Here is a 25968-nt window from a genome sequence, read left to right on the forward strand (position 1 = left end):
TGTCAGGTGCCTGTAATCCCAGCTACTTGGGAGGCTGAGGTGGAAGAATCGCTTGAACCCAGGAGGTGGAGGTTGCAGTGAGCCAAGATCGTGCCACTGCTTCCAGCCTGCTGCCGAAGCCCATTTTCCCCTTACTTCTCCCTTGTCTACCTCCCAAGAGGAGGCAGGAGAAGACAAATACCCGTGTCCCCAGCTTCCCTTGCAGGTAAGTATTGCTGCCTGTGACTCTATCCTGGCCCATGAGATGAGAAAAAGATATTTTCTTTCCCTAATAGATGAGAGACGGAGCAGAAAGGCCTCTCCCATCCTTACTGCCCTCCTGCTTCCTCCCTTTAATGTCTGAAATTGCAGCAGCCATCTTATAATGATGAGGCAACAAGCCTGAAGATGAGATGCTAACATTACAAGAATGGCAGAGTGGAACGAATAAACCTAGGTCACTGATGACGCACTTGAATAGCTGATCAATGTTAGTAACCACACATCTCCTTGCTACATGGAAAAGAGCACCCCGCCCCCTTGCATTTGTTTAAACCACTGTTAGTTGAATATTCGTTGCTAACATCTGAACACAATCTAACAGATGCACTTACTTTAACATTTTCTTTGTGGAAACCAAAACAGAACCAAATTATTGACACCCGACTCACTAATACATGGGCTTATTTGTTGGAACAGTACTGGATTTTTGGAAGACACCCAGAGAAAAATTAATTTAAAAGGTCTGGTTATTTTAGTCCCCGAAGCAGAGAGGATCTACCTCTAGCCATCATACATGGTACAACTTCTGAGGGATGTGTATTGCAGAGAATTTCTATATGACTAAATATCACACTGGGAACTGGGAGATCTGAGTACAGATCAGGAGAAAAAGTCCTGAGCTTTGTGCTGATTGGCAGACCTCAAACCACTCAAAGCTTGTGACCAGGGAGTGCCAAGAGCTGATTAAATTAGGCTTATTGCTGTGGCAAGGGGACTGCATGTGTTAGTTTAATTAATCAGAGCCCACCTCTCCAGTAAAGATGGTTACAATCTCACCTCAAGTCCAGAGCTGCTACCCTATGGTGGGGGCGAGGGGTGGGATGGCTTTTGGGAGAGCAACCACCACATTCTTCCATCTGTAAGTGAGGGAGGCTCTTTCCAGATCCAAACCAACTGTGACCCCATGAGCAGAGCGCTTACTTATCTTTGCAATCGTCTCTCTCCCTTTTTTTCACCTGCACTTTCTTTTCTGTTTTACTTTATAATTGTCCTTTTTCTACCTCTGAGCATAGGTCCCTGTGAAAGACAACAAACCCCAAAATGAAGTCGACAAGGCTTGGTATAGCTCAATCTTGGGCTGGGGAAAAGAAGTGAAGCTGACGAGGTGACTTGAGAGGGTCCCTGTGCACTTCAGGGCAGGATGGAGTGACGCCTTATTCATTAGACATGAGGTGGACATGCCAACTTGTGGTGAGTAACTCTTGGACCCTTAAAGGAGGCCATGTTTCTCAAGTTCTGAAGCCCCCGTCTCTAGAGAATGCACAAGCTCTTTGAGAAAGGAGGAAAACCGTGTGCAATTACACTTGTCCTCTGATCTGCATTAAAAAAAAAAAAAAAAAAAGGTTTAGTAACCAAATCCAAAAGGCAAATCTCTCAGCCTTTTGAGGGAGTGGTCAAGGGTTTGCACGAAACGTTTCTTTAGAGAAAATAGGCGGTGAGTCTCCACATCACCCCCCTCCACTTTGGTATTAATAAATACTTTTTTAAAAAAAATACTGCACTGAGAAATTTACCAGACGATTTCTGGAAACTGACTTATGAACTAATTGGGCACTTTTGCTGTGCGGAGGAACAAAGACTCTATTGGTCTTCAACTGAGGCATATACCTGTCTGATGGCGTTGGCTCATTCCGCACATGCTCAGTTGAACAGAAATCTTCATATTGAACGCAACCTAGCACAGCGGCAACACCCAGAACCTCACTCCCTGGCTGCTCCTGTGCCTGCACTCCCTCTAGTTGCATTTTGTTCCTGACAAGTCTAACATTTATAGGGAGTATAGAGAGCAGAGTAGGTGCTGGGAGTTTGAGGACAATATACAAAGGAGCTTAAAGTCACGGTTTGTCCCTCCCTTCCTAGCTTCTCTGTAGGTTGGTTTCTAGTGAGGGTAGGCGCTGGATACATATTTGTTGAGTTTGGGGCAGAACGTGGGAGAAGCTGTCTCTATAGATGACCGTTTGCTGTCGCACACCTTCCTAGGCAGTTTTTGTTTAGTCCTTTTCTTGGACGACCTCCCCTTACCCCCAGCACTCATCTTCATTAAGGAATCACAGGGTAGCACTAAAAGCATCCGCTGCCAAGCACGGATTCAGTGACAACCTCTCTCCACCTCTCTTTTAGCTTTCTCATTCATTAGCACCCTTTCCCTGCCTCTTCCCAGCAAAAAACTGGGAAAGGCTCCCCGCGATTACAAAAGAAGGAAAGGGGAGCGGCCAGAGTTTCGTGCCTCTTGGCGGACAACGAAGGTGCAGCCGTGGACCTTTTGTCTCCAGCCCCTTTCGCGGCTTGGTCGCGGCTAGGCGCGGAGGCGACAACCCCAACCAGCCCCGCCTCGGCAGCTGCAGCCGGCGCGCCCCGCTCAACCCCCCGCGCCCTCTAGAATCCCGGTGCCCGCCCGTTCGCCGTGACGCGGCCGGCACCCCGCGCATGCGCCACTCAACCCGCTCCCCTTTCCCTGGGCCACCGCCTCCCGACGGGCTGGAGTGGGCGGAGCCTGTGGTTCTGGAAGCCGCGCCGCCGACGGCGGAGGAGGGCGTGTCTGCGCGAGGCGGGTGCGCGGGGCTGGCGAGCCGGTCGGCTGCTGAGGCGGAGGGGCGGAGCAGAAGGCGGCGGCCGCGGCTCCCGCCCGCACAGAGCGCCAGTCCCGCGAAGCCCCCTCCCACTCCCGGGCGGGCGGTGGCGGCTGCGGGAGGAGGGGAAAGAGGAGGGAGCGTCTCTGCCACCGCCTCCTGGTCCCCAGCGCCGATCCGCCGCCGCCACCTCCCTCCGCGGCGATCCTCCCTCCATGGTCCTGCCGCGGCCCCCTCTGTAGTCGGAGCTGCTCCGCGACGCGACGGAGCCGGCCTCGGACAGAGGGAGCGGTCGCGGCCTCGCGGCCCGCGCGGGCTGACGAGCGGAGAGCGCGACGCCGCGCGGTCCCCGAGGATCCGCACGCCGGGCAGCGCGGCCCGAGCAGCGCGAGAAGCAGCGGGCGGGCGGGCGGCGCCGGGCCCGGGCCGCCCTCGCTCCCGCGCCCCGGCCCCGCCGCCCGCGCCGGGGCGGTCGCCTGCAGAGGAAGGCGCCGCAGTCTCTGGGCCTCGCGGCCCCACTCGAGCGTCCTCGGCACCGAGGGCTCGCGGGTCCTGAGGGGAGGAGGCGATCCCGGGGCTGGGCACTGAGCTCTTGGGCGCCCCCACCCCCGTTTTCGAAGCCCTCCACGCTGCGGCCGCTATCCCCTCCGGACCATGGCCGACGACGACGTGCTGTTCGAGGATGTGTACGAGCTATGCGAGGTGATCGGAAAGTGAGTCTCCACGCGAGGGAGCGGGAGTGTGGAAAAATGCATTTCAGTCATGCCCCGGTCTTCCCGCACCCGCTCGGGGCCTGCCCCCTGCCCTCCCTCCTTCCCCTCTTCCCCTCTCGTCCTTCTCATCCTAGAGTATTTATAGACGTGTACCTGGAGCTCCTGCCAGGCGGGGGCCTGGGGGTTCTCAGTGGTCCATTGAGGCCACCGAGCCGAGGTTGGCCACCCCGTAAGGCGTGGGGCCGGCTGCCTGCATTTTATCTGACGGTTGCACAGGGACGTGGCACAGCTGATTTTATAGTTGCTTCAGTTGGGGTTATTGTTACCTTGCATGTACCATAGACCATTTTTGAAAAGAGCAGCTTGCATTTCCTTTGCTTGTGTGGTGAGAGAGAGTCCAGGGTTTTAATTGTGGGGTGTGTGTCTATTGTGCGGGATATTAGACAGATGCCTTTGTGTACACCCCATGCCCGGATTGGAGGGGGTCATTTAAGATGGGGTGCGTTCAGTTTCAGCAAATTCCCTCCTGGTGTACACGAACGTGGAAAGAGTTGGGGGCATTCGAATTTTTAATGCCTCGTTATGCAATGACTGTTCAATCAGTGCTCGAGGCTCCCCTCGACTGTTGTTGGGATGGTGGTTAGCGTGGTAGAGCCGTCTGCTTTGAGTCACCGGGCTGGTCTAGAATATAGAACTGACAGTCCAAATGCTCATCCTTTCATCTGTGTTGTATAATTACGCTGGGGAAAAGCAGGGAATCAGATTAATCACAGTGCTGATTGAGAATTAAATCTGCAGTTCCTCATCTAATTGTCCATTCCTTAAATCTATTTTGAATAGTTTCCTTTTCATTCTTGTCAAACAGTATTCCAAGTGCACAATCCTGCTAATTTGCTTGTGAAGGAAATGCTGGCAATCTGAAGTTGATTTCCTAACACAGCGTGTATTCTGTGGCTTTAGAAGTTGAGGAGATAAGATTTAAGAGCAAATTTTTGCTTAATAAGGATCGCTAGAGCTAACATTGAAATATCTTACCTCTTTTTTTTTTTTTGGAAGCGGTGCTTTATTGTCTATTTTAAGGTCCACAGTTGGGAAATGAAACCAAGACCTTAGAGCAGTTGGCCCTATCTCTTTTAAGTTGTCTGCAGTACTCAATTTCAATTTGAGTGCTAATTTGTTTCCTTTTCTTTCCATATTGAGGTATTACAGTGTTGCCTCACATAGTGAAATTGTGGGTAGAGCTTGCTACACACTTTACTCAGACCCAATTGATGTGAGGACATGTTACTCCTTGCCCTATTGTTACATGACCAGCCAGACTGTTAAAAGGAAAGTATCCAAATGTGTCCTGTTAAAGTGGTTGTGGAAGTATTCTAGAACAGCACTGTCCAAAAGATACATTATGAGCCACATTTGTAATTTAAAATTTTGTAGTAGCCACAGTTAATAAAAACATACAGGTGCAATTAATTTTAATAAAATATTTTATTTAACCCTGTAGATCCAAACTTAATATTTCAACATGTAATCAATATGAAAAAATATTAATGAAATATTTTACATCTTTTATGCTAAGTCTTTGGAATCCCCATGTGTATTTTACGCTAACAGCCCATCTCAATTCTGACACTGAGCTACATTTCTGATGAAAATCAGAAATACTTAATCTGTATTTAGGTTTCATAAAATTTGCATTTGCAAAAGTAGATTCACATACCCAAGTTGTTCCCAATATACGTAAAAGTTTTCCAATAACCAAATCAAGTACCTTTTTCTAAATTTAAATTTTAATTAATTAAAATTAAATACAATTCAAAATTCAGTTTCCCAGTCGGACCAGCCACGTTTCAGGTGCCCAGTAGCCACAAGTGAATAGCACAGTTCTAGAGAGAAAAATGTATCAAAAATCTCCTTGGTTTCCTCATTCTTAGCAGCACTCAGTGAAGATAAATTAGGTGTTTCCCAAAAGCCTCCAAATGACTGTATGTGTGGGTGAATGATGTTTGTTGCATCTTAGTTATAGCTGATGTAAATGAACTAACAAAGTCATAATTGGAAAATGTGAGATTAAAATGTTAATTATGTTGTGAAGATGTAAAATAGCCATCTCTGAATCAGTTTTGGTAACTAGTTCTGATTCCTTAAAGTCTGGAAGGGGGATGATGTGATCTCTTTGGATATCGAAAAGAAATGGTCAGAATCACATTAACACAGTCTGTATTCCGCTGATTTGTAATTGATAGAATATTTTTCAGGAAACACCCCTGGGAGAAAAAAATTCATCTTTTCTGACTGTTTCAGAGCTGCATAAAGAGGGGCAGCAAGCTAATTTTGCGGTGATAGGTACTCTATGGCTACCTTAACTACTATGAACTGTGAAATCTCATTCATATCCTACAAAGTCTGACTTGGTCAGTGCCAATTATAAAATGCCATTATGTGAAATAATGAATTCAAGCTAGCCTTATTGTTAAAGAATGTAATAATAGTGTTCCTCAACCTGAGTAAAGGTTGAAGGTTTCTGTAGTAAATTGTCTTAGTATGTATTGATCTGGAAATTGAAATTAGCTTGAGATTTTCTTGCAGGGACCTTGGCAGCATACATTTTTAACTTAGAATTTGTTCACCTCTGAATTTGAACAGAAAGCCCTTGAAGATGTTCACATGTACTGAAAACCTTTTTATTGATTTCTATCCAAGTTCTATGGAATTTTGATTTTCTTTTATACCAAATTAGTATCACAAGTTGTTTTTCACCACTAGATCTTAATAGGTTTTAATTTTTACTAAGGTACTTTAAAATAGATTTCACTTTTCAAGACTAATTGACTACCCACTCACTCCTCTACCTACGCAACCACCTACTCACTTACCCACTGTGTACTTGATCTTACTTGATGGCATAAATGAAAGTTCTCATTTAATTTAGACCCTTCAGTGTGTTTTTTTTCCCCCTTGGTTGAGAAAGATAACTTATAGAGTTAATGAGGTTTTGAAATATAAGATCATTATTTGGAATATGTTTTCTTTCCAGTGGCTGCAGCCTTTACCCTTGTTAAAGCTGTCTTTGAGGGAACATGTGCCCAATTTGTTACAAATATTGGAAGGATGCCGTTTCCCTTTTTAAAAATTAAAACTCTTTTCCCTGTGTTTCTCATTTTTGAAGATCTTGCAGAAACTCCTTTGAATGCCTGTTGGTTCTATAACATTTTCTATGTAACTATCTTTTAAATGACTGAAACAAATCTCCAATAATACGACCTTATCATAGTCCCAAAACTTCTTGTCTTAGCAAATGTAGCAATTACTGGAAAGGAAAGGCGTTATGCAAATAAGGTTAATGACTAATTTTTATGTCATGATCATTTACTGTATCTTTTACAACTATAAGTAAGTGTACAACCGGTAATACTACATGAAGGAAATTTAAGACAATTCATCGAAATTAAAACATAGAAAAATGCCTACTTTCTTGCTACAGCAGTGTCTATGAAAGGGAATAACAAAATACACACCATTTTTACCTTGTGTTGGGTGAATACTTGCCCTGTTATTTAGTAGCCTGTAGCTTCTGACTTTCCTGCTCTGGTAGGACATACACTAAAATTGGAATGATGCAGCATGATCCTTGCTTAAGGATGATGTGCAGCTTTGTGAGGCATGCTGTATTTGCTTACACCTCGAGAGCACTTATATTTAATTACAGTTACTTATTTATGGATCTCTCTAGTTTACTAATAAGGAGCTTCTTGAGGGCAGGGAATGTTTCTTACACATCTTTCTCCATTAACACAGTGTTTGCAATGTAACCGCCTTTCATTAGCTGTGGAATGAATTGAGTAGTTTTAATAAAATCTCATTAAAAGGCAAAAAAGCATGTTTATCAACCTCAGAGCAATTATTGTCCCAAGAGCCTGCATTAGTTTAAAGTAGTGGTTCTCCACCTGGCTGCATATTAGAATCATCCGGGGAGCTTTTAAAAAAGGTCAACGCCAGAGCCCTGTGTCAAAGCAGTGAAATCCAAGTTTCTGGGAGTGGGTCCTGGTCACTGACATTTTTTTAAAGCTCTCTGTGTGATTCTAATGTGCAGCTATAATGGGGAGTCATTGGCTTAAAACTTAGATTATGTATGTAATATTTTGGGACTGGCTTTTCAGAGGCTTGCAATTCTTACAAAGTAGAATAAATTCTTTTTGGAAGGTATTGAAGCTAAATGGCTAAAACATGGATTTTATCTTCTATGCACTTGTATTTCTCAGCCTTATTGTGTAAAAATTTAGTTTTAGCTTGTGTTTAGCTTTGATTTCTTGGGCCTTTTAAGATCCACATTGATTTATGACACTCATCTAATGCTAACATGGCGATTGTCTGACGTTTGGAACAACACAGAACAAGGATTGCTTCCATAACAGTTGATGATGGTTTTCCACTATAATGGCTTGATTTAATATTAAGAAATTTATCAGTTTAGTATGGATTGTGTTTGTACATACACTCTATTAAAAGTGTGGTTAAGTTGCTTGTATGCTTTAAATTACATACTTGTGATTCCAGTAATGCTGTTAGCCGGAGAATTGAGTTAATGCAGTCTTTATGTAAATGCTGGATTAATAATATGTGAAGTATATAATTCAGCATACAGAAAAATTCAGCTTTACTAATTTGTACTAATTACTATGACTTTCACATGTATTGATTCATGCAGTGATTTGGGTTTCTAGCACCATAGGGAGAATGTCGCATTGTGTTGAAAAAATGTTTCCTGGAAATTTTAACTAGACTTTGTAGGTAAACTAGTTTTTAATGTTAGGAAAAGATCAAGTGTTTGCCTGAAGGAACCGAGAATTTTCCAGAAATGAGTGGATATTCCAAAAATACCAGTGATCGTGAAAGAAGTGCATGATCACAGTGACAGCCAAGTAACAAGGTAAAAGAAGTGATCAGCAGCTAAATTGTTGGTGGCCCAGAAAGAATGCAAGCCATGGGAGTTAAGCTGTACTTCTACAGAGGAAAAACCTTTTGAACTCAGGGTGTGGATCCTACAGATAGCGGGCCTCAATGGGAGTACGGAAGCAATATTGATTCCTGATGATCCTAGGATCATTTGGAGGGAGAACAGAGCTACTCCGTTGCTTTTCTGCATGTATACAACCTTCTCGAGTCTCTTCCTGTCTGCTTTTTACAGATTGCTTTAGGGTGTGTTGTTTGAAGTTGTCTTCATAAATACTTCCTGTGGACTCCCTTAATTTTTATGACCGTAACACGCTTCTATGTACTTGACATACGCAGTTCAGCTCTCTCCATTTTTTCCTTGTATCTGCAACAGTTTCACCTGATGAACTACGTCTCAAATGTCCCTAAATTGTGTTCCTGGGTATTTCCTTTAAACTGAAAATTCTGTCTCCAGCTGTAGTTCTACTCAATAAATTAAAGAAGCAGATATACGTTGCTTCTTGAGATTATTCTTGAATTATTACATTTTTGTAAACGTTTTCACATTTTAAATGTGGTAGGAGCACTGCATTTAAAGGAACTTTGACATAAGGTTGTTTAAAAAACTTTTATAACTTAAAGCTTACTTTGTAAAGGGAATTGACATTTATCCCTCTAATGTTAGGCATTTTGGATGTATTATCTTATTTAATCATACCCATTTTACAGAGAACACTGAGATTCAGAGGGGGTGATCAGTAATTCACCCAAGATCACACAGATTCCAACGCGGTTCCATAGTTTTAAAGTCTATTCATTTCATGCTGCATTCTGCTGCTAATTCAAGTTGTGAAAATACTGCGTTGGATTTTCTTAAAGACACATGTCTTCATTTTCAGAGTTTCTATACTGCAAATTTTAGTTGTTTGACTTTCTGGTTAAATTTCTTATGTCTTCAGTAGAGGTTTCATATACTATTCATTCTTTCATCTGTTTCTTTTTTATTTTTGTCTTTCTCTTTAATGAAACATCAGCATTTGTTACCAAACTAACTGGTAAATCTAGCAATGGAAATATAGACTCTTGGCCATCTGTCCAAAATATAATTTGTTTTGGAACTTTCTCTACTTCTTTTACTCTCCAAATTTTTTCTTCCATTTCCCTTGCCCCAACAGACAGGATAGTTGATTAATTACTCCTAACTTGCCAAACCAGAGCTAATAAGGTTTCAGAGGTAGATGTTTGTTGGGAGTGGGGTGGAGTGGTTTCCAAAGGATAGTTATTCCTTTATCCTGTGATAAAAATACAGAAATTGTTCTCTCTGATTCTGAAAACCATATAGTGAGCTGCAGCCGCTGAGTCTGTGAGCTTCTAGCTGTTTGCCAGCACTGTACACCTTAAATAATCAAGAGACTGAGTTAACTGTTGCAGAGCAGGTACCTGACCCCAGCCAACAAGCTGATGGGATGTGCTGTTCTCACATTTTTTGGTTTTATTTTTTAGTTGCAACTGACAGTGAAGATTCTAGAAGCACCAAATATGGCTCTGGATTTATGCTGTAGGATTTAAGATGCTACAGAACTTGCTCTCCTTTCTTTCTGTCCTGGAGCCGCTATGGTATTGGTTGTAGAGCCCAAGTCAGTATAGAGTCTCTGACTTCTACCCTGGGAAAATTTCATTTCTGAAGCTAGTTTGTTTTGAAGTTAATGTTTATTTCCAACATTGAGATTTAATAATTTTGTTACTTTTCTTTATTAATTAGTTTTTATATAGTAAATTATGAAAGTAATGATGCACGTAGTAAATTTTATTTTATTTTTTTTTTTTGAGATGGAGTCTTGCTCTGTCTGCCAGGCTGGAGTGCAGTGGCACTATCTCGGCTCACTACAACCTCCGCCTCCTGGTTTCACGTGATTCTCTTGCCTCAGCCTCCCAACAAGCTGGGACTACAAGCATGCACCACCGCGCCTGGCTAATTTGTGTGTGTGTGTGTGTGTGTGTGTGTGTGTGTGTGTGTGTGTGTGTGTGTTTGAGATGGAGTCTCACTCTGTCGCCCAGGCTGGAGTGCAATGGCGCGATCTCGGCTCACTGCAAGCTCCGCCTCCCAGGTTCACGCCATTCTCCTGCCTCAGCCTCCCGAGTAGCTGGGACTACAGACTCCTGGCTAATTTTTTTTTTTTTTAATTTCTAGTAGAGATGGGGTTTCACCATGTAAGCCAGGATGGTCTCGATCTCCTGACCTCATGATCCGCCCGCCTTGGCCTCCCAAAGTGTTGGGATTACAGGTGTGAGTCACCGCCCCCAGACTTAGAGATGGGGTTTCACCAGGCTGGCCTCAAACTCCTGACCTCAGGTGATCCACCTGCCTTGGTCTCCCAAAGTGCTGGGATTACAGGCGTGAGCCACTGTGCCCGGCCATACAATTTAAAATATAGGTGATACGAAGATAAGTAGTGAGTCTGTCTCAATTCTCCTACCATCCATATCCCCATTCTCTAGAGGTAACCATTGCTCAGTTTCTTCTCCATCTTTCTGGAAGCTTTTTGTTTAAAAGTGAGATATTTGTATACTATGCTGAAATATTGATTTTTCATTAATAATAGTATATACTTGCTGATCTTGTCATATCCGTCAATGTATCTGTCTGTCTCTATCTCCTCTTTAACTGCTGCCCAGTATTCTGTCATATGGATTGTTACTTTGGCTTTGGATTGAGTGCAAGCCATTTGTAATTTTACATTGCTGGAAATGCTGAACTGGAATTTGGGTGAGAGGTATGGAACGGCAGTGAAGATTTGGGAGTCATCTGTGTGGAAGTAAAACTGAGTGAACAAGTTCTTGGGGGTTGACTGCTCTAGGGCTCGTGGTTTGGAGTATAACTCAGAGTTAGAAGAATCAGGATAATGGACTGCACAGGAGTTTAAAAGTGGGGGGAGGATCAATAATGTAAAATGCCAATATACTCTGAGGACTAAGAACACACGTGGCTATAACGGAGAGACAATTTAAAGCACTTATCAAAATGAATATTATGTTTAATAGTCAATTCATGATGTGTCTGAAAAGCTAGGTCTGGCTTCTTTTCTGTGGATACTAGTAATTTTATACTATCTCTCTGTAAATCTATCTCAGAACCAACATATTTAGGGTAAAAACAAAGTAGATTTCTTTTTCACTCTAATTGTGTTTTGCAGATTTCTGATGACTGGCTTTTAGGTAAAATCATTTGGTTTTCCTAAGATTATGTCCTTTTCATTCCCGAGCTTGCGCATGACTGTCAATTAAATGGAAGCCTTTCATGAAGTGACAAAGTAAATTTTAGATACTTTACATTTACTTTAAGTTCTTGGTATGTGTCAAACCACTGTTATTGTCTTATATCTTTCTACTATAGGAAACTGAATTCTTTCTAGCCTCATGGGTTTTTGTCCACGTTGGATGAGTGTAGTACTGTCCTCCTGTTTCACATTCCTTCTCCCGTCACCTCCTAACTAAATTTGTTCATTGGCTATTTTTGGTTGTCCACATCCATTCACAATAAGAAACGATCGCTTCATTGTACGTAAGCCAGTTTTTTGGTATCTAAGTGCATGTTATTTCACTTCAGCTTCTTGTATTCTACTTATTACTGGGCTGTTATACATTGTTTTTTCTCCCAATCTTTGTGATTTCTTTTAATATACTTTTTTTCCTTTTTGCTTTGTAATCATTGTTTTGAGTATTTGAATCATTTGCAGGTAAGAATATGGATTGTTCTCTCTCTCGTGTAGTTTAATAATATCCAAAATATACTATGTTCAGTCTGTATTTCAGGCTTTTAACCCTGAAGTTAGAGTATTTTGGTATATTTAAATCTAGGATAGAAGTATACTGTATTACCATTCAACTACATGCAGATTTTAATGTTTTCTTAAATTAAAGGATGATGATACTCGTTCAGTTACAGAGGTCTCTCTCTAGTCCTTCCATGGTGTGCAGATTACCATTATACTACTGCTATTTCATAGATTCTAATTTGTGTTTTTAGAAAACATCATCAATTCTTGGCCTTTTTTCTTACCCTTGGTATGTGATTTCTCCTAAATGTATGGATTGCGGTTGCTCTGTGGCTTGTTAGGCAGCCCCCTTCTGATCTGGTAACCTTTGGGCACAGTGTGGCTATTTTCTCCTTATTTATAAAAGGAATGATAGCTGCTTCACAAACCATTTGTGTGGATTAGTGAATTGTAAAGTGCAGCATAAGTATTTTTTTATTTCTAGAATGTCTCTGAGATACTCAAATTACTTTTAGCAGTTACGTACGTAAGTTTCAACAATTTCCAAATGTGCACATTCTCAGTGCTAAACACAGGCTCTATTACATAAATAATATGGTGAAATGAACATTCTTTTTCTACTATGTGTGTAAAATTGTTAGTAGTGCTAACTTTTATTCATTGTTCATTTATGCATTCATTTCTAGCTATGAGGTCCTGGGCAAGTTAGTTAGCCTCTCTGACCCTCAGTTTCTTTATCTGTAAAATGTGGTTAATGGTATATACTTTGTAAGGTTGTTGTGAGGATTGAATAGCATGATCTATGTGAAATGTCTAAAGGTTGTTATTTTAATTGCCATTGTCATTATTTTTTAAATTTTATCATTATACTTTTAAGTTTTAGGGTACATGTGCACAACATGCAGGTTTGTTACATATGTATACATGTGCCATGTTGGTGTGCTGCACCCATTAACTCGTCATTTAGCATTAGGTTATTGCTATTCACCAAACACTTGAGTTCTGTGGCCTCGAGGAGCTCAAATGACTTATTCACACACTCATGCACATGTCCTCTGCATAACTTGATAACCGACAGACACATAGTAAAATATTTGGTCAGCAGTTGTTGAATGAGTGAGTACATTAACTGAGAAATCCAGAGACTGTGTGACCACCTAGTAGGAGAAGGAAGTTGGGGAAATCAAGTATAACTTTCATAAATTATATATATTATAACATATTTATTTTTATATATATTATATATATATGAATTACTTGCAAGAGAGAGGGAGGGAGAGAGGGTCTCACTGTGTTGTCCAGGCTGGTCTCAAACTCCTGGCCTCAAGCAGTCCTCCTGCCCCAACCTCCCAAAGTGCTGCGATTACAGGCGTGAACCACTGCACCCAGCCTAAGAGATATATTGAAGAGTGCTTTGTGTCTTTTTAAAAACTGTCCAGGCCGGGTGCAGTGGCTCATGCCTGTAATCCCAGCACGTTGGAAGGCTGAGGCGGGTGGATCACTTGAGGTCAGGAGTTTGAGACCAGCCTGACTAACTTGGTGAAACCCCATCTCTACTAAAAATACAAATATTAGCTGGGCATGGTGGTGCATGCCTGTAATCCCAGCTACCTGGGAGGCTGAGTCAGGAGAATTGCTTGAACCCGGGAGGCGGAGGTTGCAGCGAGCCAAGATTGTGCCACTGCACTCCAGCCGGGGCAACAAGAGCAAAACTCTGTCTCAAAAAAAAAAAAACAGAAAACGGGCCGGGCACGGTGGCTCACGCTTGTAATCCCAGCACTTTGGGAGGCCGAGGTGGGCGGATCATGAGGTCAGGAGATCGAGACCACGGTGAAACCCCGCCTCTACTAAAAATACAAAAAATCAGCCGGGCGTGGTGGCGGGCGCCTGTAGTCCCAGCTACTCGGAGAGGCTGAGGCAGGAGAATGGCGTGAACCCGGGAGGCGGAGCTTGCAGTGAGCCGAGATTGCGCCACTGCACTCCAGCCTGGGCGACAGAGCAAGACTCCGTCTCAAGAAAAAAAAAAAAAAAAAAAAAACAGAAAACAAACAAACAAAAAAACTGTCCAGTGAGCTGTAATCACTGCACTCCAACCCAGGCAACAGAGCAAGATGCTGTCTTAAAAAAATTCTTTTAAAACTGTCATTGCTCTTATTGTTCAACTCCCACTTACGAGTGAGAACATGCAGTGTTTGGTTTTCTGTTCCTGTGTTAGTTTGCCGAGAATGATGGTTTCCAGCTTCATCCATGAGAACATATGGGCACAGGGAGGGGAACATCACACACCAGGGCCTGTCGGGGGTTGAGGGGCAAGGGGAGGGGTAGCATTCGGGGAAATACCTAATGTAGATGATGGGTTGATGGGTGCAGCAAACCACCATGGCACATGTATACCTATGTAACAAACCGGTACGTTCTGCACATGTATCCCAGAACTTAAAGTATAATAAAAAAAAAAAAGTAAAACAACAACAAAACTGTCATTGCCTCTTATGTACATAGAAAATATAGTATTGAGTTACAGATTTTCATAATTTTCCAAGTCTGTTCTAGATTATAATTCCGTAGTGTTGTGAAAAACTCCCAAGATTATGTTAAAAGAAGGAATTTTATTTTTTTATTTTTATTTTATTTCATTTTTTTGAGATGGAGTCTCGCTCTGTCGCCCAGGCTGGAGTGCAATGGCGCGATCTCGGCTCACTGCAAGCTCCGCCTCCCGGGTTCACGCCATTCTCCTGCCTCAGCCTCTCCAAGTAGCTGGGACTACAGGCGCCCGCCACCACGCCTGGCTAATTTTTTGTATTTTTAGTAGAGACGGGGTTTCACCATGGTCTCGATCTCCTAACCTCGTGATCCGCCTGCCTTGGCCTCCCAAAGTGCTGGGATTACAAGCGTGAGCCACCGCGCCCAGCCAAAGAAGGAATTTTATGTCACACTTCTTATGTTTGCATTTAGACAATTGATAGAATAATTAATTGTTCATAATGTGAAATTTCAAGACTGAAAAAAGGAAAATCCCAGAATATGTATTTCAGAAACACCCATATATAGGATTTATGAATATTGTAGTGTTCCTTTAATGTAACTTCCCCAAATTTTATTACAACAGCAATTTCTACATCTTAACAGTGAGCAAAATGAGGTGGAAAGATTCTGAAGTTGTAGTCTCTGACACGACTGGGCACTGAATCTAAATAACCTAAATCCACAGAACAGCATTTCATTTTCTAGTTCTTATTACATTGTCAGGTGTAAGAATGATCATGTTGAAATTGAGTGGTTGGTCTGTTTAGATCACTTCTATGGAAATACTGCTTAGATTGGTTTCAGAAATCTTTGGATAGTGTTATTTATATTGCATTATTTAGGTTAGAAATTTTTGCTGACTTCCATCTGAGTTATTAGTTCAAAAGCAGAATCATCAGCCTTTATATAGAATCTCTGCTGGTCCTCATCTTAGGCTTAATATCTTCTTAACTGGGTTTTTGTTAGCAGTATAGTGTGGCATTAAATTTGAGACTATCTTTTTAATAAATTTTTTTAAAATTTTATCAGTTGTAGAATAATTAGATACTTGTAAAACAAGCAAGAAGCTGTTTTCACTGAGGACTTTCTTTAATTACATTTCATATAAATTTAAGAGAACCGTTACTAGAATAGTAAAATCACAGGTTAAAGTGAGAATGTATTTCACATAATCAACATACATAACATTTTTAAAAGCATGCTGAAGATGGAAAAAACCTTTACCAACCGTACATATTATAGGCAATGCTTTAAAAAAAAAACATTTTGCTCTTATGGATGTGAAAGTAATTTGTGTAAATGTGTATTCAAATGAAAATATCTATTCATTATCATTGCAGGAGTGTGGGTATCTGGAGAGGGAGCATTCTAAGCTTGCTGCTCTACTTTTCGGATTATCTACATTAATATTTCTCCCATTGCTGAGTATTTCTGTTATACTGCTGGATCATCATACTTCCATAATCTATGACCCACTTGCTCTGACGGTAGAGTGGGCTTTAAATTGCCATCTAATTAAAGTTCAGGTTTCTTAGCTAGACTTGCCTGGGTGGCTTCAGAATTAGGCCCACAAATATGAATATAGACTTGAAGATCTTACTAGAACAGTATTTTCCCCGATAAAGACACATCCATAAACATGGTCCTAAAAAGATATGTGTAAGTTGGATTTGAAAAATGCCATTTAAGAGTTACTAGGAAAAAGGGATTTTAAGGAAAAATTTTAAATAATTTGTGTGATATCACCAGTTGATTTTTCTTCAGTTTCTTCATCTTGTAAAAGAAGGATAGTAATGGCTATATTATCTACCTCATGAGATTCTCATGCACATAAAATTACGTAATTCTTAAGTCTTAAACTACCTTACGTATATTATTATTTCCATTTTATTGAAATAAAACACTTTTTTTTTTTTTTTTTTGAGATGGAGTCTCACTCTGTCACCCAGGCTGGAGTGCAATGGTGCGATCTCTGCTCACTGCAACCTCCGCCTCCTGGGTTCAAGCAGTTCTCCTGCCTCAGCCTCCCGAGTAGCTGGGACTACACATGTGCACTACCATGCCTGGCTTATTCTTGTATTTTAAGTAGAGATGGGGTTTTGCCATGTTGGCCAGGCTGATCTCAAACTCCTGACCTCAGGTGATCTGCCTGGTTCGGCCTCCCAAAGTGCTGGGATTACAGGCATGAGCCACCGTGCCTGGCCCAAACTAAAATACTTCTAATGGACTTGTACTTTGGCCGGGTGTGGTGGCTCACACCTGTAATCCCTGCACTTTGGGAGGCCAAGGCGGGTGGATCACTTGAGGCCAGGAGTTTGAGACCAGCCCAGGCAACATGGTGAAACCTCGTCTCTACTAAAAATGTCAAAAAATTAGCCGGGCATGGTGGCATGTGCCTGTAATCTCAGCTACTTGGGAGGCTGAGGCAGGAGAATAGCTTGAACCCAGGAGGCAGAGTTTGCAGTGAGCTGAGATCACGTCATTGCACTCCAGCCCTGGGCAACAGAGTGAGACTCCATCTCAAAAAAGAAAAAAAAAAAAAACAAGAGCATGGGCTTTGTTGACTTTCTTTGATTTTGTAAGAATCATTTACCTTTGTCTTTAAAACTGATTTTATTTTCTTGTTTGATTTATAGACATTAATAGTTCTCAACTCCTTATAGGGCTCAGAACATGTTAGGTGAAAATATTGAATAAAGAGATTTGAGAATGAATGGGGCAATGATAAATTTACACTGAAGTCAAAGTAAAGAAAGACTCCTGAGTATTTTGTTTTCCCCAGCTTCTTTTTAAATTGCTTAATTTTGTTGGAGCTTTGATGTTTGGAACTTACTACAAGTGACAAATGTTTGTGGCCAATCAGATGGTACATCCTGTTCCATCTGATATTGAACATCCTGTTTAGTCAGTGAGGTTTATATCAGTAGTTTTCAAAGTGTGGATCTTCTGACCAGTAGCAGCATCTGGAAACTCATTAGAAATGCAGATTCTTAGGCCCTGCTCTGGCCCTACAGAATTAGAAGCCCTGGGGTTGGAGCACAGCTATTTCTGTTGTAACAAACCCTCCGAGGGAATTCTGAGGCACACTAAAGATTGAGAACCACTGTCTTAGAACTCTAGATCAGGGGTCAGTAAACTATGGTCCATGGGCCAAATCATCCTACTGCCTGTTTTTGTAAATAGTTATTTCAAACACAGCCCCCGTCATTTATTTAAGTATCATCTATGGTTGCTTTTATGCTATGGGGCAGAGTTGATTAGTTTTGACAGAGACCAAATGGTCCATACAGCCTTAACCATTTATCCGGCTTTTTACACAAAAAGCTTGCCAATCCCTACTCAAGATAAAGCCTTCATGCTGTTTTCTTTCCTTTAATTCTGAACTGTGAATAGCTAAAATCATTAGGTAAACACTTGTGTTTGCCTTTACACCTGACCCTCCTATTTCTACAGATCCATTCTTCTCTCTGATACCAAATTATTAATTCAATGAGTAGAGACTTGTAAATGAAAATAACATACTACTCTGCCCTTTCCTTTTCTGTTAGGTAATGGTGGTAGCCTGTTTAACAATTCTGTGACCTTTTCTCACTCATTTTGTGCTGGTGTGTCTTTGGTTTTTCTGTACTCTAGTGTAATCTAACTTAATCATGTATTATAATCTTCATTTTTCTCAATTCTTACTGCCTTTTTACTTCCTCAAGAGAAAACCCACCTCGTGACTGCCAAGTTTAGGGATTCGTGTGAGCTGTTTGGAATGTTTGTTTGTTTGTTTGTTTGACAGAGTCTTGTTCTGTTGCCCAGGCTGGAGTGCAGTGGCACGATCTCAGCTCACTGCAACCTCTGCCTCTCAGGTTCAAGCAGTTCTCCCTACCTCAGCCTCCCGAGTAGCTGGGATTACAGGCCACCACGCCTGGCTAATTTTTCTAATTTTTGTATTTTTTAGTAGAGATGAGGTTTCGCCATGTTGGCCAGGCTGGTCTTGAACTCCTGACCTCAGGTGATCTGCCTCCCTCAGCCTCCCAAAGTGCTGGGACTGTTTAGTGTTCTAAGCCAGGGGTCCCCAGGCCTTGGGCCGCTGACCAGTACTGGTTCATGACCCGTTAGAAACCAGGCTGCACAACAGGAGGTGAGCAGCAGGCCAGCCAGCATTACTGCCTGAGCTCTGCCTCCTGTAAGATCAGTGGCAGCATTAGATTCTCATAGAAGCACAAACCCTATTGTGAACTGCACATGCGTGGGAACTAGGTTGCATGTTCCTTATGAGAATCTAATGCCTGATGATCTGAGATGGAACAGTCTCATCCCGAACCCCCCACCCCCACCCCTGGTCCCCATCGTCCATGGAAAAATTGTCTTCTACAAAACCAGTCCCTGGTGCCAAAAAGGTTAGGTACCACTGTTCTAAGCCATTGAAATAGTGCCATCCCTTCTGGAAAATTGTTACCCTTGTCCTGGAGTGCTGTAGTCACTGGTATTTCACCAGGATGTTAGGGTATTTCACCAGGATGTTAGTGAGCACATAGATATTGAATATTTCGGGCAATCTTAGAACGTTTACTGGGAGAGTTTTAAAAGTTAGCCTTCCCACATCCATCCAAGGATAGCTGTTTCTCTTTGTAGTTGAAATGTCATGCTGTACTCTTGATTCTCCTTTGTACCTGTTCTTAGCCATTAAGGTGATTGGTGGTCAACTTCGTATAAAATACAACTGAATTTTACCATTGTTCTTATTGATGCACATGAATGTTTCTCTTTACGCATATCACTGACGGAAGTATGATAGCCTTTGAAAGAAAGGCCTTCTTGTAGTCTCCACTGGCTCTGGTAGCAAGGTCAGGCAAAAGTGTTGTTTTTGCAGTTGTGACTCCATGGTTGTATTTTTCCTTATGTAACTGATGTTTTAAGTCAGGAAATATGACTTTGCCAAATGATACTGAGCTATATTACTGGTGAGTTTGTTTAGTTCCTGATTTCTTTCAGTAAATCTGGGTTGAATACTTTAGTAGTGGATGCTGGGGAAGATACAGGAAATAGTGAGTTTGAGACTGGAAATGATTGAGTTAGACGTTTAATTTAGGCTTTCCCAATCAACTTACTTCATACCTTTTGCCCTGCTTACTCATCCCAGAGGTGAGGAACAATGAGAAGAGGGGTCAGGCAAAGGCCATCCCTCACAGTGTGGTTACTTAGGTCTGTCACCAAAAGCAACCTATCTACTAGAAAATTTGAGCTTTACTGTCTTCTGCAGTATAGTGTTGGAAATGCAGTATTTTAAAAACTAAATTGTTATTTATAGCAGTGAATAAAATGTGAACTCTTTAAAATAGAGCAGTGTTACTGTCCCAGCTAGCACAATAGCCACCCACACGAATCATCTGAACAACCTCCTCATTTCTGTTTTATCTACCTGAAATAGGGGTCAGCAGTAGGTGATGATGAAAGCTTGGGAAATCATGCCATGCATTAGGCAAGAGAAATGCTGTGGTGACTCTTGCTGTGTTGTCCTCCCCTCATGTGCATAGGAGTCTGGGGCAGCCCCAAGAGCTAGAGGTAAGCTTTAATAATTTCCCTGCGTTCCTTGGCAGCTGGCTGTGCTTGGGAGCTGGGTGCTACTTCCAGAGTAGCAACTGCTGTAGAAAAGTTCTGCCAAATGTGTAGATTTTGAGCCATTTTAAAGGCTATAGTGTTCAGACTCAAATTTTTTAGTAGGCAGAGAGTATTATTTAAGGGTACTTATGCTGCAGTATTGGATAAGGTTCATTGTGAAATGGATACTACAACAAGGCCTCCATGTGACATAAACTTATTGGAACTTGTGTACTTTTAAAACCATATGTTTAATACATATTTTGAGCTTCATTCATTAGGTCAGGATTCTTGGCTATCATACTCATTGTTGTATCTCTACAACCTAGAGTAGTGTCTGGTACATAGTAGATGTTCAGTATATAGTTGAATCAGTTCAAACAAGGGGAAGAAGAAGCTGAACACATTAGAAAAGATAAAATTTATGGCCTATAATGCTCAAAGTCAGAAGTTCATATTTTCTTTTAGTGCTAATATCTTGCTGCTTCAAAACCATTTAGTTCTCATAATGTTCTTTTGAAATAGGTTAGTAGACATAGAATTGTATAGTATATGCCGAACATAGTAGTGGAATCCTGAATAATACCTGGTTTCCCTAGTTGAGATCTATAAGACCAATGCTCTAATTAAATCAGATGAAGAAAAGAAGTTTCTAAGGTTGAAATGGAATGGAGAATTTTATAGTGAGTGGAATTACTAATGACTGGCTTACTTGATCTATCTAAAACTATTTCATTGTTTGTAAAATGGAGACAGTAGACTTTAACTGATAGTATTGTTGTGAAGATTAAATAAGATAGTGAGTATGAAGTCCTTGGAGCCTTGCAGGTGTGCAGTGAGCGTGAGTTGTTTTCAACATCAACAGTAATTTTTGAGAGCTTCCTAATCAGTCACCTAGCTAGTCCCACCCAGCCTTGGGCAAAGTGAAGGGGCCATATGCCAAATCCTGCCATGTGCTTTATATTATAGCCACTAGCCAGATGTGGCTATTTCAAGTTAATTAAAATTAAAATTTAAAATTCACTGAACAGACATTTCTCCAAAAAAGATTTATAAATGACCAATAAATACATGAAAAGGTGCTCAACATCAAGTCATTATGGAAGTGCAAATCAAGACCAAATGAGATACCACTTCATGTGCACTAGGATGGTTAGAATCAAAAAGACAATAACAAGGGTTGGCAGGGATGTGGAGAAATTGGAGCTTTCATATATTGGTGGGAATGTAGAATGTTGCAGCCACCTTGGAAAACACACTGGCAGTTCCTCAAAAAGTTAAATATAGAGTTTCCATACAGCCCAGCAATTCCATTCCTGGGTATGTGCCCAAGAGAATTAAAAATGTATATTTACACAGAAACTTATACATGAACATTCATAGCAGCATTTCATAATAGCCAAAAGGTGGAAACAACCCCAGTGTCCATTAATGGATGAATGGATAAACAAAATGTGGTAGTTGCACACAATGGAATATCATTCAACTATAAAGTATGATAAAGACACATGCATGTGTATGTTCATCACAGCACTATTCATAATAGCAAAGGCATGTAATCGACCTAGATGCCTGTCAACAGTGGACTGGATAAAGAAAATGTGGTACATATATACCATGGGATACTATGCAGCCATAAAAAAGAATAAGATTATATCCTTTGCAGCAACATAGATGGAACTGGAGGCCATTATTCTGAGTGAAGTAACACAGGAACAGAAAACCAAATACCGCATGTTCTTACTTATAAGTAAGAGATAAACATTGAGTCCACACAGACACAAAGAAGGGAATAATAGACACTGGGGCCTACTTGAGGGTGGAGCATTAGGATCGAAAAACTATAGGATACTATGCTGATTACCTGGGTGACAAAATTATCTGTACATCAAACCCCTGTGACATGCAATTTACCCATGTAATATGTATCCCCTGAACCTAAAATAAAAGTTGGAAAGAGGAAAAAAAAAGATCACTTTGGGAAGAATTGATAGCTTAAATTATTGTGTCATCTAATGTATGAACAAGGTATATCTCCATTATTTGGGTATTGTTTAATTTCCCTCAGCAGTGTTTTGTAGTTTTAAAAGTACAAGTCTTGTACATCTTTTGTCACATTCTTAAATATTTCATATATTATGCTGCGGTAAATCTGTTTTTCATTTGAATTTCTGATTGATTGTTGTTAGTATATAGAAATGTAATTGATTTTTTGTATATTACTCTTGTGTCCTGCAACTTTGCTAGATTCACTTATTCTAGTAGAATGATGTATATTGCATTGGATAGTCTACATAGATGATCATATCATCTGTGAATAAAGACTTCCTTTCCGCAAAAGAAGAAATAAAGTACAGATACATGGTGCAACATACATTAACTTCAAAAACATTATGCTGAGTAAAAGATGCCAAATACAAAAGACCACATATTGTATGATTTCATTTTTAAGAAATGGCCTCAGTAGGTAAATCTGTTGATATAGACACTAGATTAGTAGTTACTAGGGACTGGGAGGAGGAGAGTGTGGGCAGTGACTACTAATAGGTATGGGGTTTCATTCTGAGATTATGAAAATTTTAATGGAATTTAGGTAGTTCTTAGTGATCAAGGCACAACTTTGTGAATATACTAAAAACCACCAGATTGTATACTTAAAAAGGGTGAATTTTATGGTATGAATTATATCTCAATAAACATTATTTTTAAAAATTCAGTTCCTTAGTTACTTTAGCCACATTTCAGTTGCTCAGTAGCTACATGTGGCTAGTGACTGCATGGTAGACAGTGCAGATTTAGAACGTTTCCATCATCACAGAAAGTTCTGTTAGACAGCACTGATCTAAGAGTCTTAATCTGAGACCAAAAAATAAAGGAAGAAAAACCAGTCTAAAAAACACAGGGAGTGGAGAACAGATTATGTTTTGAAGAAATGTTACTTTGGGGTAATTTTACCCTTTGTTGCCCTTTGACTGTTCTACTAGGAGTCCTCAACATTATTTTCATTTTATTCTCAAAACAAATGCCTGTGGTAGGTACTGTTGTACTCACATTTTATAATTGAATTATATGAGTTTTAAGATATTTGTGTAGTAAGGGTAGAGCAAAATTTCTAACCTAGGTACATAATCTCTGTTACATTGTTTACCTCTGTTTATGGTGTTTGATTTTCTTACCAACCATCCTTCACTCCCACTTTGTTGCTAGCCCAGTAGAGCTATTTTCAGTACCCTAAATGCACAGTTCTTTTTGTGCCATAGCAGATGCTAGTCCTCCTTCCTCCTTCCTCCTTCTGCCATCTCCCAACACTAGTGTGTGCATGTGCACACATTTACTGGCCCCACTTACCTGAAAGCATGGTGCACATCTCTCTTCCTTTGTGAAGCTATCTGATACCACAGTTTTAGGGGCTACTCTCTCACCTGGTTAAGGTTGTATAATGTCGCAAGATACAAGCAAGAATGCTGACAGGATTCTTGTTGTGACACTATGACACATTGAGCCCAATTCATAGCTGCTGTGTTGGTGATTCTAACAGGGAAGTGGTCTTCCAGTCCAGGCCCTTGGCTCCCATTTATACATTATCTCCTTTACATTCACAGCTTTCTTTAATCCCCACCCTCACTGCTACAGTACCTAACTGAGCTTTGCCTTTCTTTGCCTCTTCATATGTTTTTCTGCTTAAGCTTTTTGAACTTGATGAGATACTGCCATGTTTTTATATTTTTCTGCTCACAAAACTCTTAATGGTAAAAAGATACCTGATTGAATTCTGAAGTGCTTTCATGGCTTTGCCTGATTCTGAGGTCATATTTTCTAACTTTATGCTAACATCAGTTTACTCTCTGGTTTTATATGGAGCATGTACTCCTGTAGCTTCTGAAGAAAGGTTTAATGGGAAGCAAATTTTGAGACTACATGTAGTAGGCTAAATCATGGCCCACCAAAGACGTACACATCCTAATTACTAGAACCTGTGAATATGTTACTTTATGGTAAAAGGATCTTTGCAGATGTTATTAAATTTAGGATTTTGAGATGGGGGATTATCCCAGACTATTTGGATGGGCCCAGTTTAATCACAAGGGTCCTTATAAGAGGAAGGCAGGAGGGTCAAAGTAAGTAAAAGGAGACACGACAATGGAATCAACCAGAGTTTGGAGTGATGCACTTTGAAGATGGAGGAAGAGGGCCACAAACCGTGGAATGCAGGCAGCTTCAAGAAGATGGAAAAGCTTCTCCCCTGAAGCCAACATCTTGATTTGAGATTTCTGACCTCTGATCAGAACTGTAAGAGAATAAATTTGTGTTGTTTAAAGCCACTAAGTTTGTGGTAATTTATTACAACAGTAGTAGGAAATTATGAATATACCATGTATAAAATGTCATTATGCCCTTTGACTTGATTGATAGTTTATGTAGACCTAATATATATGTACACATACTAGTCTCCATGGCTCCATGCTGCAGTGGACCCAGGCCCACCATCCATGGACTCAGGTTCCAAGCCCACCCCAGCAGACTTGGCCTCCAGACTCACCCTGGTGGATCCGGGCTCCAGGATCATCCCTGGTCGTCTCAGACTCCAGGCCTGCCCCTGCAGACCCAGTCTTCAGGCCTACCTTCGTGATCCCAGGCACCAAGCCTGCTTCCTTGAATCCAGGTGCCAGGCTCATTCTAGCACCAGGCTAGTCCCTTAAGACTCAGGCTCAAGGCCCAGTGCAGCACCAGATTGAGCTTTATGGACCCAGGATTCACGCTGGCCCCTGTGAATACAGGCTTTAGGCCTGCCCTGCATGCCCAGCTGATAGGCTTACCTGAGTGGACCCTGGCACTAGGCTGGTCCCCATGCACACCAGGATTCAGATCCACCCCAGCAAACTCAAGCCGTAGGCCTGTCCTAATGGACCCAAGTTTCAGGATTGCCCACCTGAAAACTCCAGCAGCAAGCCCACCTGCCAGACAGCCCTCCGGAATTTCTGTACAGGCTGACTGGTAAAAGGCTTTTCCTGCCAAAGCCAGTCTGCGAAGACTGCAAGTGCCTACTTCTTCTTCTTCTTTTTTTTTTTTTTCTGAGACAGGGTCTCACTCTGTTGCCCAGGCTGGAGTATAGTGGAGTGATCACAGCTCGCTGCAGCCTTGACCTCTCAGGCTCAAGCAATACCACTGCCTCAGCCAATCCTACTGCCTCAGCCTCCTGAGTAGCTGGGACCACAGGCAAGTGCCACCAGGCCTGGCTAATGTTTGTATTTTTTGTAGAGACAAGGTTTCTTCAAGTTGCCCAAGCCGGTCCTCAAGCAATCCACCCGCCTTGGCCTCTGAAAGTGCGGGATTACAGGTGTGAGCCACCATGCCCAGCCAAGTGCCTGTTTTGTAAAATGTGCAGACACTAATGCAAGGCTGCAAGGATCACCGATAATCAAGGAAACATGACATCACCAGAGGAACAAGATGAAGCACCGGTAACCAGTCATAAAGAAACGGATTTCTATGGATTGACCGATAATTCAAGGCCAGGTGCAGTGTCTCACATCTCTAATCCCACCACTTTGGGAGGCCAAGGTGGGTGGATCACTTGAGGTCAGGAGTTTGAGACCAGCC

The 25968-nt window shown here is 41.5% G+C and overlaps 1 protein-coding gene across 11 annotated transcripts in view; it reads left to right on the forward strand.

The window, feature by feature from the left end:
• Positions 1-2944: 2944 nt before the first annotated feature.
• CASK (calcium/calmodulin dependent serine protein kinase) overlaps positions 2945-25968 on the forward strand; it is a 429188-nt gene continuing 406164 nt past the window's right edge. For 9 of the 11 annotated variants that reach the window (XM_030806420.1, XM_030806417.1, XM_004092436.3 and 6 more), the window contains exon 1: positions 3446-3544. In XM_030806420.1, the coding sequence (XP_030662280.1) occupies positions 3486-3544 (59 nt within the window). In that variant the 5' untranslated portion in view covers positions 3446-3485. Of the gene's footprint in view, positions 3545-25968 lie in introns of all 11 variants that reach the window. The other 2 variants (XM_030806416.1, XM_030806425.1) reach the window with 2 other exon arrangements.

The sequence above is a fragment of the Nomascus leucogenys genome, chromosome X (assembly GCF_006542625.1).
Source record: "Nomascus leucogenys isolate Asia chromosome X, Asia_NLE_v1, whole genome shotgun sequence".
Taxonomy (NCBI): domain Eukaryota; kingdom Metazoa; phylum Chordata; class Mammalia; order Primates; family Hylobatidae; genus Nomascus; species Nomascus leucogenys.